Genomic DNA, 22,568 nt, shown 5'->3' on the forward strand with positions numbered 1-22,568 from the left:
ATAATACCACAGCTATTAGAGAGAGCTGCCTGGATATGCATATCTGTATGTCAACTTTCCCTATTTATCTCTATCATTAAAAGAAGGGGATTCAAAGATCTGAAAAAAAGCTGTGACTCATAATAAAAATATATAGTGCCATCTCCAGTGGTGGGCTGCTGTTTACTTGTCTCGTAGACTGGTAAAAATAAAAAAGTACCATGGCTTTTCTGAGCAATCTTGCCGATTTAGTCTATTCTACAGTGCCCATGGTAGTTCCGTAAAGGGCACGTGAGCTTTTGGTACTCGACTAGCAATTTGAAAGGCACTTACATGATACCAATTAATCCACTCGCTCTACTATTTGGACATCTTTTACATCTAATCTGAAGGGTTCATTCCTATTGACAAACCCATTGTCATTACTGTGGTAATTACGGTATTGTGACTCTTTAAGATCTCTTAAGTCACTGTTCCTCTCAAAGCGCCTACAAGTTATCACTCATCTCTATTGGTGGGAAGTGGTTAAAAATCCCTAGACATTTATTTTCTATCAGTGTCTCACCCACGTAATTTCTATGTTTTGCTCCTCGTATATCATGTCTCCACTGAAGCAATATCCCCCCTTGAAGGAAATCTATTTATAGTGCGGCACGGAGAACAGAGGAAGGACACGGAGAACAGAGGAAGGATTCCCATTGTAAATAATACGTCGCTCGGTGAGATGAAATAAAATTCTCAGGGAAATAGAGAACGGAGCTTGTAAAGCATCCCGCCACCATGCTACAATGTTATTTCTATGTGTACATCTCTGCTCCTGACAATTCAATGCTTGCCATGTAAGCTGTTGTCAGGGATTAAGTAATTAGGGGGTATTAAATGCATTTGAGGAGCTGGGTCATTGAAAAGAGAGAGGGAGGGAGAGAGAAACAGAGAGGGAGCAAGAGAGAGATATAAAAATCTAGCCCTTACTCACAGCCTGCAAGCTGTAAGGGACAGATCGTCTCTATAGGCTGCATTTTTTTTTAGTTTTCACATCTCCCCTCTTGATATTTTCGACAGGGATGGGTGAGTATCGATTACAGGATGATAGATTGACAGAAGTAGCGATGTTCGGCCAGGCTTACAGTAGACAGGAATGTACAATGCACCTAGGAATTTAGAACGGCTGAGAAACCATTTCATCTACAAACCTTAGGCATCTGAAGGGCATGCAGAATAGAAGGAGAGATCAGTATAACACCTGACTATGCGTATTATTTTCTTTTAATAGAGATTTCAAAAACTTTGACACATTTTTACTGAAAATACGTCGAAAATATGGCTATAAGGCCTTCGACCTTGATTTATGCCTGCTTTGATTCAATGTTATGTAGCCCTCTCTCAATGCTATTGTGTGTGACTGTATGATACATTTATAATGTTTGGGATTTTTGCATAATATTTGCCAGTTATTATAGGGCACAAAATAGGTGCTGCACTTACGAATGTCTCATCTAGAAACAAGACAAATGTTGTAATGCTGTGGTTAATGAATCCAGATAGTAATTTAAAGGGATTTTCTGAACGTAATAGAATATGCACATTGCGCACTGTCAGGATTCAGCAATAGAGTAACTCCAGATTGCTGAATCTTGACAGTGAGCAATGTACACACTGTCAGGATTCACTTCTACTCCTCTCGATGAGTGGTTGTTCTATTAAGAGATAAGAGATGTGGAGCTGAATGTAGTCAAGGCACACACTTGTGGTCACGTGACTGTCCACTCGTGCTGTAAATAGGATGAAATCTTGACTGTATGCACATTGCACACTTTCACAATTTGGTAATCTGCAGTCATATAGAGTGACTGAAAACAATGCCTCTTTAGCCTAGAAAACCCTTTTAAGATAGTTGATATTCTTGAGTTTTGATGTATTTGTTATAGTTTGTGCCTTTTAGTTGAATGGGTCTCAGTGGGAGAAAAAAAATGCATCATTACAGATTTGGCTAATTAATGTAATTGAGTCACAAAGTGTGAATGTTACTACAAAGTTTACTCATTATTGATAAGTAATGTCTCTGAATGAAAAAAATGCTTTACCATTGCACAAATATGTAGTCAATAATTCTTAACATATTTGTTATATATTTAACTAAAATAGACCCAACGTGGGTCAAAAAACATACCTATGTTTTTGTGTTTTTTTAGGTGTTTTTTTTTAGCAAATTGCCTACCACATGCTTGATTTTTAGGGGAGTTTAGGCATTAGTTCTCCATTCTGTCTTCTCTTGCAAACTGCTGTCACCATGTGAAAAGAGTAGTTGTCTAAAACCCACCCTCCTTCCAATGCCATTCACCTATTGGGTATAGCTATGAGGCACCCATGCCAATGTTGACATTATCTTATAGTTGCCAGCATCCTAGGGTTGATTACTCCCATGTACTTGTAAAGAAGAGTTCAGGAAGTACAGAATGAACTACCTTCTGCATAATGCATGCACATAACAAAAGATGTATGACAAGAACTCACCCTTCCAAGCTCTAAGGTGTCTTCTCAGTGGTAGAAATGGGAGATGTGGAATCCAGTCCCCAGAGCCTCGTAGCACTTTTTTTTTCTAATAGTATAAGACCCCTTTAAATAGTATCTCTTTTATTAATTTTAAAATCTTGCATTTTTGTAATTAAAAATCCATATTATTCTGTATTTTTGAAATACTAAATACCTGGAGACCAACAACAACAGCTGACACAGAGGATACCACAGTTATTTCATTAGAGCTGAAAAAAACTGCATTGAAATGAAATGAAACATGTTTCAAAATGGAGGAGTGTAACAATGTTGCCAAGCTGATCAAGTTCACAGGATAAAAGAACATCCAGAGCTACTGCCATTCTTTCTAAAAAGGGACTAGTTGCACAATGTTTCTAATGCACAATCAATCCCTATATGAGGGACGGATGTGCCATGTGACGCTGGCACACTATAGCCGGTCCCTGCCCGGCAAGGTAGGAACCGCCATGTGCGCAGAACAATCTATCCTTTTACAGCACATATAAAGAGGCAGTATAACGGGTTTTATAATACCCGAATAAAGTAATAAGAAAGCCCATTCTTTATAGACCAGGAACAGCTCGTGCACTAAGTATCCTCCTTGATAAACCGCCATGTCTATATCACCAAACAGTAGCAAGATTCAGAATGACTGCTTTAGATGGCACGGCATAGTCAAACTGGCGGAAAAAAAGTATGCTATTTCAGCAAATTCCCCTCACAGTATTCATCTAGGGGTATAATGAGTATTAACTTTTTCATTTTGGAATTTTTTTTGTATTCCAATTTTTTAATGGGCGATGAAGAAATTAAAAGTGAATAAAGAGAAAACGGCAGAAGGTGGCAAGGGTACAACTAAAAAAATAAATCCAGTTATTCTAGGGATGTATGGTAGCGACGGAAACATTCCCTAATGCAGAGGCCAGGCTAATCAGAACCTGTGTCACACTTGTAAATGGTTTCCCTTCTAACTCCATCTTTGTAACATACCCTGCATCTCTTTTGGGGTCGGCCTGTTTTGGTTGTCGGTGCCACTTGTGAGGGAAAATGCTGACCGGGGACAATTCTGCTGGCCTCGCTAGATGATTCTCCCCCCACCCTCCCTTGGTCTCCACACATCAAATATTTATTACTTTTTCTTGGAACTCAAGGTAAAATCCTTGGTTCCCAGTTTTTCGGTATAGTACAAAATAATTATTTAGTGCCGCTTGGATTAGGTGAACCGCAAATTTTTTGTACTATACGCAAGACTTGCGAACAGGTCTGTAGGGCTGTAGCATCTGGTCCGTAAGGTTCACGCCACCCATAAACTTATTGTAGTCCTGTACATAGACAAGCTTCCAGACAGTAGAACTTGCCTCGCGTATAGGACTTTTCTACTTCTGTCCGCATGGATTGATGACAACACGAGGACACGAAATTTGACAAGCAGCATGTCCTCATTACAGAGTGTCTTAATTTTGCCTGTCTTTAATTTTTGGGTGACAAGAGTTTTGGGCTATACTCTGATTCCAGTGTATGGTTCCAAAGGCCACAGTTTTTTTGGCAGACAGGCACCTGAACAGGGGTACACTTGTATAATAATTATCTATGTACAAGTTATACCCCTTATCTAAAAGGGGATGCACCAGGTCCTAGCTATGCTTAAGGAACAGGAGGGGGGGGGACATTCGGGAGGAACAATCCGGGTATCTTTTCCCTCATACACCCGGAATTTGTGTTTGTAGCCAGTGTCGCTTTCACACAACTTATATGCACATCGGGACCTTTTATTCGGCAAATACTCCTTGAAATGCAGTCTGCCCTTGAAGAGGGCCAGAGACTCATCCACACAGATATTTTTTTCGGGAGTATATGTCTGGGAAAATTTATTGTTAAAATAATTATTAGGGGCCTGACTTTGTAAAGTCGATCATAGCTGGGTTATTGGGAGGGAGAGCAATTTGCGTTTTCTGCAAAATGTAGAACTCACAGAATGCTTAGAAATCATCACTGGGCCATTATGCTTTAGTACATAGGGGTGTTGAACAGGACATTAGTAGACTGATATGATCTGATGGTGGTTTTTTTTATCAGACCCATATTGAGAACAAAGTCAAAAAATGTTAAAATATCCACCACATAAACAGGGCTCCAGTTACTACTTTTGGAGTTGTAGGATGTTTGGTGGCCGGCAATTGAGCAGCATACGAATTGGTCTGCTCAACCATTAAATTTATTAATTATTCAGAGAAGAAAATTAAAAAAAAATCAATCTCCCTAAATCCAGCAGTGTGCCCATAGACACCAGTGGCAGAAATAAATTCTGGCACGCATGGAGTGTAGGATTCCATGGGCACCCAGTCACTTACAGCGGCACTACCGCTAGCATGTTCTTGCCCGCTGCGCTGCTGCTGAGTTTTGTCATCGCTAGAAGTAGCAGACGAGGGTGACATCAGCAAAAACTGCTCGTCCGTCTCACGGGCGCTGTCTGTATCAAAACAGATCATGGCGTAAGCCTCATCTGCCAAATATATATGAGCAGCAATTTCAGTATATATGTGTACATATATATGTATATATATATATGCTAATTCCGGTACCCTAACACTAGCCCTGGCTAACTATTTCTAATCTAATTGCCTCCCTAACTAACGCTAACTAACGCCCTGCACCTAACTAAAGCTATCTAGTGACAGATGGATGGACAGACGGACACAAAAAAATGGATATGGAAATATATAAAGTTTACATACACTATATAAAAAGACACATATGCATGTTTTTCTCAATATCTGACATGAAATCAGAATAAACCTTTCCCGTTTTAGGTCAATTAGGATTACCATAATTTTATATATTTGCCAAATGCCAGAATAATGAGAGAGAGAATGTTTTAAGGCATTTTATTACTTACTGCAAAGTCAAAAGTTTACATACACTAAGATTACTATGCCTTTAAACAATTCTGGACTGCCCATATAATGATGTCATGTGTTTGGAAGCTTCTGATTTTGGCAACATCTGAATTAATTAGAGACACACCTGCGGATGTATTTTAATGCACACCTGAAACACACTGCTTCTTTGTGTAGCATCATGGGAAAGTCTAAAGAAATCAGGCACAGACTGCCTGTCAAACAGACAATCTTGGCATGTGTCACGGCTGTCTAACAGCTGTGACACTTGCAAGTGCGGCGACAGTGAATGAAACGCCGAGCACGCCAAAATACTCGGCAAGCACCCAAGCATGCTCGCCGGAAGAGTTGATGATACATACTCGCTCAACACTAATTGGTGTATATTTATTGGTATATAATACTCCAGGGAAGCGGAAGGGGAGAAGCTTCCGGAGATCCACCTGTCCAACTAGTCTCCTGTGCATGTCGGTCCCCGGTGACTTAGTTTTAAAGTATGTTCTTCACTGAAACACCCCAGAATTTCAGAGTCAAACATACCAGGCTGAGATTACACAGCCAGTGCCTGATACATGCTGCCTGTAGATCGAGCAGCATGTATCACCAGTCAGGTTCTCTTTAATGTAGAGCATAGATGTTATAGATCAGGCAAGATGTACTAAATTCCCAGGGCAGCAGAAAATAAAATCTGGACAAGTGCATTAATGTAACCCTGTGCACACCAAAAGCACATGGCTATGATGTTGTAAACTGTAGTGAAGGAATCATGGCTTATAGTAATGTTAGATATTAAATTATGTAAAGGTAAAGAAGAAAGAAAAAGAGAACAGTAAGTAATAATCGAAGAATATCTCTATTATGCATTATAGTTTGAGGCATTCCAGTCTAAAAAAAACACCATTGTAAGGCAGATAGAAATCTGATAAACCCACTGGAGTGTATTTATGTGAACAAGCTGTCAAACAAAATGCTCACATGGGAAACACAACATATATTACGACATCAATCATTTTACAAATCAATAGTTATTAATAATATTTACTTGACGTGCACTCGGTTCACAGAGCAATGAATGCAGAACTTGTAGTGGTGTGCCTGCTTGGCAGTTTATATACAGCAGGCAGTTGTGATGTGATGAAGTCTGTCTAACTTCTCTTGAAACTGCTGAGATTTAGAAAAAGAGATAAATATGTTTCTATCTGAAATTTAAAGCCACTTAATACATTCCATTAGCTTTGAAAGTATATTAAATCATTAATGCAAAACGTAACTGCTGCGCAGATACTTTCGGTCAGAGACAAGTAGACGACAAGGACATTCAATGGACTCATTGAGATAGACACATTTCACACTGTTCATCTGTTGGGCATAATGTAGTGCTAAAATTTGTAGTTTTCAAAACGTATTATAGATTTTGGAAAATTATCAATATAGTCAAAAGTACAGATTATAACTGTTTAAAGGTGAAATGCACCTGGACAGCCTAATTTCAGATTTGGGTGTCTGGATGACACTGGGGGACTGTTTGACATATACTCCAATAAGTGTATCCTGAAAAAAGCTAATGCACCTTTACATGAAAAACAAAGCAGCAATAAAGTCAGATTTAAGAGGTTAGTATTAACATGTGTTTTCAGTAGAGATGAGGAAATCTTTTGCATTTCAAATTTTCCGGCATCAGAAGAATCGCAATATTGCCCCAAAATAGATGTCTAACACTCATAGGTCTTTAATCTCTTTAATGCAAACACAGCCTTATTAATGTTCAAGTAACATCAACAAATCTAGTTGAAAATGGTTGGTAACCAGTGGTAAATAACAGGGTATCTAACAAAACACTGCAGTATCAGACTTGTTAGACTAATTTAATTGTTGAAGCAGTCCAAAAATTATCCAGGAAGATGCCTGCTTTGCTGGTGTTTAACTAAAAGGCTGTGCAAACAAAAGTAGCCATGGCTTTTCCACATTGGATCGTGCTAAAAATATCACTGATTGGGGAGTTTCAAGAGATTGTTACTTTGCCAAATTATTCCTTTATTTAGGAAGCAAAAACATCTGTGCTCAGCACTTTTGACAGTGAAAAGGTGTAATAGATATCCCATTTTTGGAATCCGCAACAGGGTTGCAAATCTTAAAACAAGTAAACAATTCTAAAGCCTTTTTATCTAGCTTTCCAAAAATTATCCCTTTTTTAGCAACTACCTGCCTATGTGTTCTTAGCCCCATAATAAAAAATACAAAAGTCCCGTATAACACTTTTTAAATTCAACTACTAAAACAGTTCTAGAACCTTAAAGATTTTTTTTTATTTTAGTTATTTTTTGTTGTTATTTCCACCCTCCTTGTCAAAAATTGCAACATATTTAACCCTAAAATACTCTGTTACTAGGTAGTTAAATGCATGGAAAATAATTTTCTGCAATAGCCAGAAGTATTGTGGTGTGTCTGGTTAAATTCAACTACTAAAACAGATGTAAAACCTTAGCCTTTTTTTTAAATTTTTTCTTCTTTTAAATGTATCCCCGTTGCAAAAAAAAATTGCAATATTTGTAATCGTAAAATACAAAGTTACTAGACAAGTATACACACAAAGTAATTTGCAGTATCAGCCAGCACTATTGTTCTGGTGCACATCATTGCAGTGCATTATGCGGAAATCTATCTTGCCAAGCCTTATATTATTAGCTCATTGTATGACTCTTCAGCACTGTGTGAAATGGTGCTGGGCAGTTTTCTTTTTGATCAATCCATACAAATTAAGTTGCAAACTGTTCAAATTTGCAAAAAAACTGAGAATTTCTGGAAATTCAACTTGAAGTTGATGTTCTGTGGATCATTTCTAGTCTTCAGGAATGCAATACTGCCTAGCCTTCTGACTTCCTTGATGCAGGTGGGCAGGCACTCCTCCTTGACTGACAGTTTTTATTCAGCAGCATTATCTTACTGTTAAACTGAATGTACTATTGTTACCTTAAGGGCACTTGTTCTGAAGTCTGCACTGTAATCTGGACATTTATATATGGAGATAACAGTGCCTTTGCACAAGCATATGTAATCACTTCTCAGTTTCCCATTGAGCTGCAGAGCCAAGAACTACTCAAGCAGCCAATTGTTGAGGGTCAGGGATTTGTGATTTTGCAGTACAGATAACAGTAGCTCCGAGTTAGACAGGGAGGAAGAGGTGAGTCATACTGTCTAACTGATCTACAGAAGCTAATCGGTTGAAGAGAGCCCGCTGGAATCTCAGAAGGTAACTGTCAGATCACAGCTTTAAAAGAGTCTGTCCACTAGTTTTACATTGATGGCCTATCCTTAGGATAGGTCATCAATGTCTGATCGGCCAGGGTCCGACACCCGGCAACTCCACTGATCAGCTGATATCGATGGCAGTGATGGTGGCGGTGGCAGCCATGGTCGGAAGTAATTACTGGCGGAGCTGGCCGTCTACTTGTAGTGGCCAGGGCTTGTTACTGGACATCCGCCTCCTATTGACCTATCCTAAGGATAGGCCATCAATGTACAATTAGCGGACAACCTTTTTAAATATAGCTACTGCGGATGTTCGGCCATTTTCTAGTGGTCTGTCCCCTTAGCAACAAGCTATAAACAATGAAAGACAAAAGCAGGAGCCAGAAAGCTCTCTTAGTGGAATAGGCACTCTTTGGAACCATAACTAATAAATGGGAGGTAGTGAAAGCAGTGTAAGGCTGTGTGCCCACGATGCATTTTTCAAGCGTTTACGCTGCGGAATTTCTGCAGTGTAAACACTTGGGAAACGGTTGGTAAACCTTCCCCCATGGTCTCCAATGCAATTCCGCACTTTCAATGCCCATGCTGCGGATTTTTCCGCAGTGTTTATGCTGCGCTCAAAAATCCGTAGCATGTCCATTAATTTTGCGAAAGCGCTGCTTTTTCGCCGCCATTGACTTGCATTAGAATTCGCCAATTCCGCAAGACTGCATCTGTACTTGCGTAATTGGCGCGTTCTAATGTGCGGAGGATGGTACCCGGGTGTGGAGGACAGGAGACTCTCCTCCACACCCAGGTACCATAAAAAAATAATAAAATAAAAAATAAAGATTATATTCACCTTCCGACGGTCCCCGGACTCCTTCCCTGTGCTGGCTGCCGGCAATCATGCAGGACTGAAGGACCTGCTGTGTTGTCACAGTCATGTGACGGCAGGTCTTTTCAGTAGAGTGTACTGCGATCTGCCGGCAGCCAGCACAGGAGCGCAGCAACACACGCCGGGCCATTGGAAGGTAAGTATTGGTTTATTTTTTTATTTTTAACCACTCTCTCGGGTCACACTATATAAATCCATGCCGTTTGCATGGATTTATATAGTGTGACCTAGTTGTCACAAGCACTTTCCAAGTGATGCTAATCGCTTGGAAAGCGCTTGTCAACCCGTATGCGGAAATGCCAGTGAAGAACGCTTCACATCCGCATGTCCCTGGCAGGAAAACGCATGTACAATCCCCATGTACAATCCGCATGTACAATCCGCATGCGTTTTTTTCTGCCAGGGAGATGCAGAAACGCTCAGGAAAAATCTTGAGCATTTCTGCATCGTGGGCTCATAGCCTTACTTGTAACTCGTGGCCACTGGTGTCCAATTAGAGGCATGGTCTTATTACTTTACCATAATGCTAGAGGGCTGCATAGATGAAAGTCAGCATTAAATCATATTTCATGATGTAATGAAGAGGTTTGTGCAAAGATAATGAACCAAGTTAATGTAGTAGCACTGATTGGTTGAATAATCTATTCTGTTGAATGTTTTCACCTTAAGGGCTCATGCCCATTTTTGAGAAAAACGGACGAGTGCAATCCAATAAAAAATCGGATTGCATTATGACCAATGTTATTCTATGAGTTATAGCTCATCTGCAATTTTTTTCTCAGCTGAAATCGGACTGAGAAAAAAAATCACAGCATGCTGCGACTTGCCACGTATATCGGACGAGCCTCGCCAATGCAAGTCAATGGGTGCGAGAAAAAAAACGGACGGCATACGGACCATCTGTATGTCATCCGATTTTTACGGATACATTACCATTCTGTAGCATAGAACTCTGTAAATGGTCCTGTAAATGATTGCAGAATAATAGCTGCAGAGAAAAATAACGCATTGCATTGCTATTTTTCTCGCATCCATTGACTTGCATTGGTGAGCGTCGTCCGTTTTTCTCACAGATGAGCATGAGCCCTAAAAAGGGAATCTGTCACCAGCTTTTTGCTATCCCATCTGAGAACAGCATACTGTAGGGACTGAGACCCCGATTCCACTGATGTACCGCTTACTGGGCTGCTTCCTGTCATTTTGGTAAACCACTGTTTTCTATCCTGTAGATCTACCAGTTCTCTGAATGCTGAGCTCTGTATAACCCTGCCTACACCAGTGATTGGCAGCTTTCTGGGTACACTGTCCATAGGCAGAAAACTGCCAATCAGTGATGGAGGAGGGTTATACTGAGCTCATGAATGTGAGGAACTACATGACAGCAGGTTTAATAGTCTTCTAGTAATAATCTCCTGCTGAAAATAGAGTGATTTTATCAAAACTACAAAAAGCAGCCCAGTAAGTGACACATCGCTGGAATCAGTGTCTCTGTCACTACATTATGCTGAGCTCAGATTAGGTGGCATAAACCTGGTGACAGATTTACTTTAAGAAAAAAGAAATTGTTATGACAAACATGGATTTCTAGAGCAGATGAAGAAGATGCAAAAATATAGAGATCAGTGAAGTTTTATCTGAAGAATGGCTGGGTCTGAAATGCCCTGAAAGTGTATTTTTAAAACACTAAGGAGTAATTCATGAATGTTGGCATTTTATACACCACTCTTGATCCTGAGTCCACTGGAGAAGAATGCACTAAATTAATTAGAAGGCATAAAAGTGTTGATGAATTTTGAGCATCTTTCAGCTGCCCATACGTCATGCACTTTATACTTCTGTACAATTACACCAGCTTTGTGCCATACATTTCGGAAATATTGGAAAATTCTTCTTATGGACATATTAGGTTCAGCACCAATAACTAGACTCGTCACCATACTCCTCATTGGCTTGGTTTCACTTTTTTATACCAGATACGACCATACATAGGACCCTTACGATAATACTTCACAAACTATTTCAAAGGTGTGCCCCATCGCACAACTCATCCAGCTGAGCGCACAAACACTAAGGCTATGTTCACACATTGTGTTTTTGATGTGTTTTGTTGCTGCGTTTTACAGTACCTGCAAAAGCTATGAGATTTCAGCAATCTCATACACACACAATGTATTTTTTTCCTGATCTGCCGGGCATGAAATTGCTACTGATGAAGTGGAAATGACTGAACTGCAATACACAGACACACTGCGGTTTTTGGACTATTTGATAATGTCTGCTAAGATAAACCAGATGAATTACATTTACAATCTTCTTTGTGAATTTTAGAGTATATCCATAATCAGATGAATGCTGCGTGGAACATGTAGAGTACATTTATGTAAATGTTGATTTTGACATAAGGCTTCTGCGCTCTGCATTACTTCACATTTTGTCAGGTAATAGATTTATGTTTTCATTTACTGTGCAGTGGTAATAGCAGAGACACCGCTACAGGGCTCCAGGATAAAAGAAATCATCTGGGAACCTTTGCCGATTTAGTTTATATTATTTGGAGCCAAATAGTATATGTATAATATATATGTATAAACTATTTTTAAAGGGAATTTGTCAACAGGTTTTTGGTGTAGTTTTAATAAAATCACTGTTTATTAGCACGAGATTATCATTAGAGGACTAGTAACCCTGCTCCCAGGTTGTCAAGCATATTCATGAGCTCATAACCCACTCATTGGCAACTTTCTGCCTATGCACAGTGTACAAAGAAAGCTGCCAATCAGTGGTGGGGTTATACAGAACTCAGCATTCAGAGAACTGCTAGATCTACAGCAGGTAAAACAGTGATTGTATCAAAATGACAGCAAGAAGCCTAGTAATTGACACATCGCTGAAATCAGGGTCTCTGCCTCTATATTATGCTGCTCTCAGATGGCGTTGCAAAAACCTGGTGTCAGATACTCTTTGAATAAACTCAACAATATTAAATGTAAATTAAATAAATATTTTCCATTACATGTTTAACTAAGGTTAACCCTAGACTGTTTGACAGAAAAGGTGTATGTGACGCACCCCCAGGGCCGTGGGGTACTCGGCAGCTGGGCCTCTGGATGCCGGTTGGGGAAATATCACGGTGGCTGGGCCGGTCCGTGACCCAGGGCGGTCAGTGCAAAAAGGGAATATTATATAGGGGATTTGTCGTGACGCCACCTGTGGAATGCGGCTAAAGGGAGCCACCGCTGCGGAGTAGTCCTCTGGAGCTGGTGTTACGGCAGCAGGGGTGGTGTGGTTCTCCACAGGTAGAGCTTGCTCCAGGGCAGTGCAAGGCGGTGAAGGTTGCGCTGGGCGTTGTAGTGCAGGGAGGGAAAGATGGCGCAGATAAAGAATGGACGGAGGCAGTGCGGTGCAGTCATCCGAGTCTTTACTCACAGTTCTTATGGCAGTTCCACTGGTGCACTGTACAGTTGTCGGCCTCCCACGTCGCTCTGCGTTCACCAGGCAGGGGTTCAGCACTTCCTCAGGCAGATTAGGAGTACCTGACAGAACCCCACATTCTTGTGTTCCTAGCTAGACCGACTTCACGCTGGGTCTTTCTCCCTCCTGCCCTGCGCTTCCCACTCTCAATCCCGCTCGGGTGCTCTGAAGTCCCTCCTGTCTTGTTGGAGTTCCCGGACCTGCTTGACCCTCACGGGGATTAGAATGAGGCTTCAGCAACTGGCTATATAAGCCAGAAGTCTCCAGTTTTCCTAGCCGAGACCTGGAGTAACAGGGCTGGACCAGGGGCCGGTCCCCTTCCTGTGGCCTACGATCCCTCTGTCTTCTGGCAGATTCGGGGCGTACGGGTGCCGTCCTGCACGCGCCGTACCCCCTAGGATCTCTTCTTAGAACGGAGCCTACTCCCTGCTCCCCTCCTGGGCCTCTAACACTGGACCCTAGTTGTGGAGCAGAGCTCCTACTGAGACTCTGCTCCCTGACTGTTCTTCTGAACTGTCCTTTCACTACTGTCCTGCCACCCTAAGATGGCTTCCCTATTTATATCTCCTACCAAAGTGCTCCCCCTAACCACTTCCTCCACCCACACCCACTACTGGTTCCCCCTACCTTTGGGTTCCCCCCACTCCAGCCAGGGTCAGGGCTCAGCAGGAACACAGTGCATCTTGCCCTTCTAGCCGGCCTGGAGCAGTGTAGTGTTGAATGTGGGTGTTGGGGTTCCAGGCAGCACTCCCGCCTTACCTGAGAGAAGAAGACACCACACCTCTGGGTGAGGTGCAGTACCTCTGTGGCGACTGAACCCTCAGGGGCGCCACATATGTCTAGGCTATCTATAGTCCCCATTAGAGGGAGCAGAGCTGCTTACTCCATGCTGGTGTACACCAATTGCTATAATCACACAGAAGGCAGTAAGCTCACATGCTCCTGATAGCTGCAGGCTGTCTATATTTTAAAGCAGGGATGCACAGCCTGCGGCCCGGTGGCCATATGCAGCCTTCGATTACTTTCTTTGTGGCCCTCCATGATTTGGTCAGAGTGTCTAGTGCTTGCGCATATGTATTGTCCATGTTGGAGAGTGGAGGAGTGTCAGGTAACACTATTAAGGCCACGGCCCCGCTATCAGTATTTGGTCAGTATTCGGTCAGTATTTTTTCTCAGGAGTGGGAGCCAAAACCAGGAGTGGATGATAATTGTAGAATTGGTGACTTGTTTCTATTTTACCTTTTCCCTGATTGTTCCTCACCTGGTTTTGGCTCCTACTCCTGAGAAAAAATACTGACCGAATACTGATAATGGGGCCATGGTCTAATGCTAACACTAACGAGATGAGGCTTTTTTGAAAGGGTTAAAAATATATCTTTATTATAAAGATAGTAAAAAAATGTAGAAGATTACAATGTATTCATACATAAATGCAAAACATACAGAAACAAGTGGGTTACAAGTACAGGAACAGAAAAGGTGGGTTTACCTGGATATAAAATATAATATATATATTATATATACTGTGCTGCTAAATCTAAGGTCCAAATAAAAAAAACATATTGTGTAAAGTTACATACAAAGTGCAGGTAATATACCATATGACTCAGTATGGGTATTAAGTTCATTTAATAACTCCTAACAACAAGGACTAATTGTGTATCAGCAAAATATACATATATATGCACACCTGAAATTCATTACAAGATATAAATAACACGTGACTCCACTATAATAATAGTAGTTGTTTGATCACTATAGTGAGAGGAGTTTCTTCTCTTAAGTGATACTATGGTAATTATGCCTTATACACATATAAAATATATCAATGATCCCATATACCGGTAATAATGGATTCAATAATTATGCTGAGCCACAAAAAGACAAATAAGCATGAAGAAACCATACATGATAGGATACAATAGATATACATAAGGTAATGTTACCAGCTACAGATATTAATACCTGGTATGACGCCAGATTTAAAGTAACATTCTAAAATTATGAAGCTATGTCATAAGCATCTAAAGTTAAGACTATGGTTTGTGTTCAACGTCATAATAAGTAACAAAACAAACAAAAGAAAACGGCATACCAAGAACTGATAATAAATAATGAAAATAAATTTTATTGAAGACAATATTAAATACAACATATACAATAAAATCTAAAGTGGCAAGTGGTGATCGGTGGTTATAGCCAAAAGGGTACCACAGATTGGTGTACATACATGCTTAATAATATTTTTTAATACATGATAAAGAAATATAACTATCCTAACATAAGGCAGTTGATTCAATAGAAAAGTTGATTGAAATAACTAGGTATAATTATGCTAACATGAATACTAATAAAGTGCCAAGTGCAAAAATATAATCACTGTCGATGAGCCATAATACCACAACTGCCATGCAGTGGATAGAGTACTAAAACACAGAGATAGTAACTTACATGTTTATGCCAAATGATGATGCCACTTCCCCAGCAGTGCAGGGAAGCAGGGACGCACCACACCCAACGCGCGTTTTGCTATGGAAAGCTTAGTCAAAGTGGCCATGTGTGAGTGCTGCCATAATCATTGTAGTTCATGGAACAAGTGAAACACTTGACCTTGCCAGTGTCTTGTATACACTAGAGAAAGCCTATTCTCGAGCCCAACCTTTATTTAGTTTAGATGTAGCAGTTATACTCAGGTTCCTAAGGGCACTTGGTTTGTGTACAATGGAGGCACTTCATGTGTCTCTGCTAAGGGTATGTGCCCACAATGCTGATTTTAAGCAGAAATTTCCTCTCCCTGGCAGAAAAAACGCATGCAGATTTTACATGCATTTTTTCTGCCAGGGAGAAGCGTTTTTCAGCGTTTTTACATGCGTTTTCGCATGCGTTTTTTCAAGTGCTTTTCCAAGCGATTTTGAGCATCACTTGGAAAGTGCTTGACAAGTTGGTCACATAATATGAATCCATGCAACTGGCATGGATTTATATTGTGTGACTGAGATTTCTGCTTAAAATACTGCACCTATAGTAAAAAAAAAGAATTCTAAAGTAAAAAATAAAAAAATATATTCATAGACATCTCTCCGGCGACACCGGTCTGTTCCAGGCAGCGTCCTCTCTCCTCTGCAGCCCGCAGTGTTCTGCCAGGACCTGCGGTGACGTCATTTAGTCAGCTGATGGTCACGCGACCCCTGAAGTCAGCGGTCAGGTGATGGATGCTGCCTGGAACAGACCGAGGGCCGCTGGAGATGTGTGTATGAATATTTTTTTTTATTTTTTACTTTATAATTCTTTTTTAACTTGCAGGTACCATGCTACCCGGGTTGGAGGAGAGTCTCCTCTTCTCCAGACCCGGGTACCATCCGCACATTGAACCACATAACATCCGCATGTATACATGCAGATGTTATGCGGTTCAATGCAAGTCAATGGCGGCCATTTCGCCGTGAAATCACACAATAAATGGTTGTGCTGTGGATTTTTCCGCAATGATAATCAACAGCGGACATCTTAACAAGCGATTTTAATGCATTTCCGCAGCGGAAATACCACCGTGGAAACGCATTAAATCCGCATTGTGGGCACACAGCCTAATAGTAATTGCCCAAGATAAGTATCATGTGTTCTGAATATACATGTGGTTCTTACATATCTCAATGTTGTTCTGTCACTTTAAACCCTTCCTGACATAGTAACCTCAATTAGGAACCGTTACCCAAATACTAACCTTCTATCAGTGACACAGTTTGCATTATTAATATAGGAACATGCCTCCGTATATTCCGTTCCAAATTATTATGCAAATTGGATTTAAGTGTCATAAAGATGTAATATTTTGTTTTTCAAATAAACTCATGGATGGCGTTTTGTCTCGGGGCTTTTTGGATCATTGAAATCAATCTCAAACATCTGTGATAATTAGTTTGCCAGGTGGGCACAATTAGTGGAAAACTACTTAAAAAGGACATTCCACATAATTAAGCAGGCCACAAGTTTCAAGCAATATGGGAAGAAAAAGGATCTTTCTGCCGCTGAAAAGCATCAAATAGTGCAATGAATTGGACAAGGTATAAAATCATTACATATTTTATGAAAACTTATGTATGATCATCGTAATGTATAGAGATTTGTGGCTGATACAGAGCACAGATGGGCTTGTGCAGATAAAGGCAGAATGAGGAAGGTTTTTCCAGACAAATTCATCAGATTAAGAGAACAGCTGCTAAATTACCATTACAGAGTGGCAAAAAGGTCTTTGAAGCTGCTGGTGCCTGTGGAGTCCAGCGAACCTCAAGGTGTAGGATACTCCAGAGGCTTGTAGTTGTGCATAAACCTACTATTCGACCACCCCTGAACATGCTCACAACAGAAATGGTTGCAGTGAGCCAGACATACATGAAGGCTAGTTTTAAAACAATCTTATTTACTGGTGTGTGCCGTGCAACCCTGGATGGTCCAGATGTATGGAATAGTGGATGGTTGGTGGATGGCCACAATGTCCCAACAAGGCTGGACATCAGCAATGAGTAATGTTTTGGGCCGAATTATGGGGAGAGAGGTGGTAGGTGTGAAAATGACCTCAGCAAAGTATATAGAGTTTTTGACTGACCACTTTTTTCTGTAGTACAAAAAGAACCAGGCCATCCAGAGCAAAATCATCTTCATGCATGTCAATGCATCATATCATGCTGTAAAGAATACCTCTGTGGCAGCTTCTATGGGCATAAAAGTAGAGAAACTCACGGTGTCACCACCATCCTCCCCAGACCACAACCCTCATTTAGAACCTTTGGAGTAACCTCAAGCAAAAGATCTATAAGAGCAGTTCACATTAAAAGGCAGCTCTGGGAGGCTATTCTGACATCCTGCTAAGAAATTCAAGCAGAAACTATCCAAAAACTCACAAGTTCAATGGATGCAAGAATTGTGATATCAAAGATGGGGTCCTATGTTAACATGTAACTTGGCCTGTTAAGATATTTTTATTGAAAAAGCTTTTGATTTCAGTAAATATAACCTCTTAATGTTGCAAATATAACAAATGACCATTTTCAGTTCTTTACAACCTGTAAAATGCTTGGAAACTCTGTTGTGCATAATAGTTGGTAACAGCGCATTTCGAGTTTTTTTAACTTGGAAAAAAATATTATTATCCCTGGGAAGTTTGTCCAATAGAATTTGATTTCTCCTCTAACGATTGATGATTTGAACATTATACTGACTCATCTGCATCGACCATTGAGGGAAATCAAAGAAAAATATCATTTGCATAATAATATGTGCTGTATTTTAGCATTTCATTTATCCTCTGCTGGAGGAGAAATGTGTTTTTCAGAGGTCATTTCAGTTGTGTGATCACTGAGGCAATCAATCAATTAATTATCTAACATGTGTCATCAAGAGATTTCTGTTTGTTGCCTATCATTACATTGAAAGATTGTCAAATGTAAACCTGTCATTGTTATGCATAGCAATAGCTAGGAGGCTATGTTTGTAAGGTTTCATAAGTTTTCCAAGGTTTTTTGTTGTGTTTGTGTTTATGTTTAAAATGTTTTGGAGTTGTACATGGTTGTCTGGATTCTAAATCTGTTTTTTTATTTCGGTTAATTTCTCTATCTCACTGTACCTATTCACTTCACTGAACAAAAACCTTGCAGGAGCTGTCAGACAGATTAAATTTGTGGTTTCTCGGCTGTGAATTCTAATTAGGTTTTCCACCACTGACACTTTGCACAAGCTAAATTTAGGATGGCAGAGGCTTAGGACTGGAAGAGACCCAGGACACACTCCTTAATTGCATCTAAAGAGAACTGGCGAAAACAAAGGATCTTCCTTATTTTGATAAATTAGAGCAATAAAAATGTTTCTTATGTAAGCAACAGAATAACTATAGCTGTGCAGCAACAAATAAAGTGATCATTTTACTGCATTGTAATAGCAAATAACACATTTTACAGTCACTCTTTAAGCAAACTAATTCTGATCTTATTTTAGCTGGTTGTACCTCTGCTTTTTAAAAAAAAAAGTGTGCAAAGAAAGATGTGCTCTCGCGCTGGAGGACTCATCTAAGCTAACTGCTAGTGATGGGTAGGTACCTGAACAGTACCTGAACTCGAACCCCAACCCAGACCCCATTCAAATGAATGTGGGGCCCGACCATCTGGCGTTTCACATGCTGTCATCTGTGTGTCAGCGCGGTAAACGCCGTCTCCGATCGGCAATAAGTTCATTACCGCCAGTCAAAGCGCTCCAGTTTCCACGCTGTCAAACAGATGAGCCAGTGTGAGTCAGCAGCTGTGACCAGTGGTAAAAAGGTTACCACCGGTCACAGGCGTCGGCTGATGAGAGTACTACTCTTATCATCGTCTTCCTGGTCTCGCTGATAGCAGCGAGAGCAGGTGTACGCTGATGAGAATATTCAGCTGCCAGGCCCTGTGCAATAAATAAATGAATGAAAAAAATGGTGTGGGGACCCCTCTATTCTTGATATTCAGTGCAGGTAAAGCTGACAGCTGCAGGCTTCAGCCCTCAGATGTCAGCTTTATCTTGGTTGGTTGTCTAAAATTGAGGGGTTCCCATGCCAATTTTTAAAATTATTTAAATAAATAATTTAAAAAAATGGCATTGGGCCACCCCCATTTTTGACAACCAGCCAAGCTAAAGCAAAGCAGACAGCTGTGGGCTGATATTCTCAGACTGGGAAGGGGCCATGGATATTGGCCTTCCACAGCCTAAAAATAGCAGTCCCCCATCCCTTAAAAGGCGCATTTATTAGATGAGCATATTCTAGCACTTTGCCCGGCTCTTCCCACTTGCCTTGATGCGGTGGCAAGTGGGGTAATAGTATTGAGGTTGATGTCAGCTTAGTAATGTCCCCATTACTAACCCTATAAGTTTAAGTTAAAAAAACACACACAGAGTAAAGTCCTTTATTTGAATTAAAAACTCACCAACCCTCTTTTACCCATTTATTATCCAAATAAAAAAAACAACATAGTATTCCACACCTGTCTGCCGATAATACATATGTCCCACGAAGAGCCCAACTCAACTACATCTGGATGCATTTCTGAGCGGTGACATGATGCGACCGCTCAGCATGGCATCCAGTAGACACTGAACTGAGTGTGAGAACGCAGCCTCAGTGCCAAGTGGTGATGTCTGGTTAGTAAAAATAGAAGAGACCGAACATTTTTTTTTTTTTTTACCCAGTGTACCGGCCAATCACAGCCATGCCAATACTTGCCATGGCTGTGAATGAGCTTGAAGTGCCCAGACCAGAAAAGATTGTTGATTGGCTGCGCTGCAGTTTTTCAACAAACTTTGTTTGGGCCGCCAAACCTGAACAGTAACATGGACTTCAGGGAGCAGTCTATGTTTGTGGTCCGTGCACAGATACTAGGTGTCTGATATGGACCCCAAACTTTATCATTCAGGTTCGCCCATCCCTACTAACTACATTGTTTCCCATTCCTTTTAATGGGAACCTTTTATATCTACTTTTTTTCCAATGGCAAAATCATCTAAAATACATGTAAACAGGCAATAAAAAATAGCATGGAATCTACTGATTTCATCTACTTGTTAAACAAAATCTGTCAGCAGATTTTTACTATGTAATCTGACAGCAGCATGAAGTTAAGACCCTGATTCCAGTGATGTATCACTTAGTTTAATGGGTGCAGCAGTTGTTGAATCAATTTTCTCTGCTGCAGATCTAACAGAGCTTGGATATTGAGCTCTGTATGTAATACCTCATTGATGTGCAGAAGTTACCACTCCGCCATGGCAGTGACAAAAGGAAAGGATTCATGATGCCTTAGTTAGCATCTGTTGCTAGTGGTGTGATGTATTGTGGTGCACTCCAAATAATTCAGGAAACAGGGTCGGTTGCAACCATTTACCTGTGTAAGAATGACAGGTACATCTATCTCAATAGTTCTTGAACACAGTTTCTAGCCTATTGCAGCAAACACAGTTAGGCCGGTTTCACACATCCGCATATCTTAGGTACTGGAAAAAACGGTACCGGAGATATCCGTGTCCCATGTGTCCATGTGTCCGAGTGTGTCACACATGTGGCAACCATGTGCCGCCCGTGTGCCGCATCAGGATCACATGGACGGCGCCAGGGAATCAGCGCTACAGTTAGCACTGTCCCCAAGCGTCGGGTGCTGAACACTGCACTCATCATGGTTCCCTGCCGGCGCTGTGATCAGCATCAGCAGGGACCATGATGAGGGTAGTAGTAGTCTGCTCCCGCAGTGTCCCCACCTGTAAAAATAAGAATAAAATAATAAAATTCATGTAATCATCTCTCCTAGGTGTCCCCCGCTGTAGTCCATGTGACTGCTGCTTCCGAGGAACCGGGGAGAATGAGCCGCTCTGGAGCTGCAGCTCAGGAGCGGTGTCCTGTCACTCACTGAGGGCAGCTCCGGCTCATTTCCCCCGGCTCCCCGGCTTCAGCGGTCGCATGGATTACAGCGGGGAACATCTAGGAGAGGTGAGTACATGGATTTTATTATCTTATTCTTATTTTTACAGGTGGGGACACTGCGGGATCAGACTACCACTACCCTCATCATTGTCCCTGCTGGTGCTGATCGCCGCACCGGCAGGGAACCATGATGAGGGTAGTGTTCAGCACCGGCGCTTAGGGACAGCGCTAACTGTAGTGCTGATTCCCAAGTGCCGGTACATGTCACACAGATGACACACGGATATTATCCGTGTGGGACGTTTTGCGGACCTTGTGTCCACAAAAAAACTGACTTGTCTCCGTGTGGAGCACATGGACACACGGTCCGTGAAAACACACTCAGATGTGTACAAACCCATTCATTTGAATGGGCCTGAGTGTGTCAGTGTCTCTGGTACGTGTGTAAACTGTCACCACTCGTACCGGAGACACTAACGTGTGAAAGAGCCCTTACCAGGTGAGATCCTGGTGCAATTATATGTATCTTTAGATGCACAGATTCCTCAGCTGCTCTTATCTACATAAACTGTACGATCTTGGTCCATGCTGACTGCAGCTGAGACCTTGGTGCTTTATACAGAGGAAGCAGTGTCAGGTTGGGGTGCCTAGGGCCGACCAGTAGACCTGACTCAAGGGACCCACTCTAAATTTGAATGCTCAGGCTAGGTACACCTTTGCGTTGTAGTATTTGCTAGGAGGCTCAGTCATGCGTATTAGTAATAAGTTTCATTATATTAACTAGAAGAACAGATACAACATGCTGCACTTTTTTTTCTAAAAAGATGAATCCTGACTAGAGATGAGCGTTGTTCTACTCGAACTGTTCGCCAATCTCAAATTCGAGCTGTTTTGGGCGGTGTTCGAGCCGTTCGGCGAACACGAACGATTTGAGAAAAATTCGGCTGTTCGAGGTTATGTTCGATAACTGTTCGTGCACCAAAATCATAACTGGATTTTTTCTCAGTAATGATGAAAATTAATGTTAATACGCAGTTTGAGTGTACAGCGGGGTGGGGGGAGGGGCAGGGGATGGATTTCTGCAGGAATAATGAAGAACTCCATTTTTTTTTCTCTTTCCCGCATT

The 22,568-nt window shown here is 41.2% G+C and overlaps 1 protein-coding gene across 5 annotated transcripts in view; it reads left to right on the forward strand.

The window, feature by feature from the left end:
• Positions 1-901: 901 nt before the first annotated feature.
• LOC141273710 (rap1 GTPase-GDP dissociation stimulator 1-like) overlaps positions 902-22,568 on the forward strand; it is a 592,027-nt gene continuing 570,360 nt past the window's right edge. For all 5 annotated transcript variants that reach the window (XM_073685973.1, XM_073685978.1, XM_073685977.1 and 2 more), the window contains exon 1: positions 902-1,047. In XM_073685973.1, coding sequence (XP_073542074.1) covers positions 1,044-1,047 — 4 coding nt within the window. In that variant the 5' untranslated portion in view covers positions 902-1,043. The remainder of the gene's footprint in view (positions 1,048-22,568) is intronic.

Source organism: Phyllobates terribilis, unplaced genomic scaffold, assembly GCF_046119375.1.
Source record: "Phyllobates terribilis strain yellow unplaced genomic scaffold, ASM4611937v1 Scaffold_5__5_contigs__length_657084704, whole genome shotgun sequence".
NCBI lineage: Eukaryota > Metazoa > Chordata > Amphibia > Anura > Dendrobatidae > Phyllobates > Phyllobates terribilis.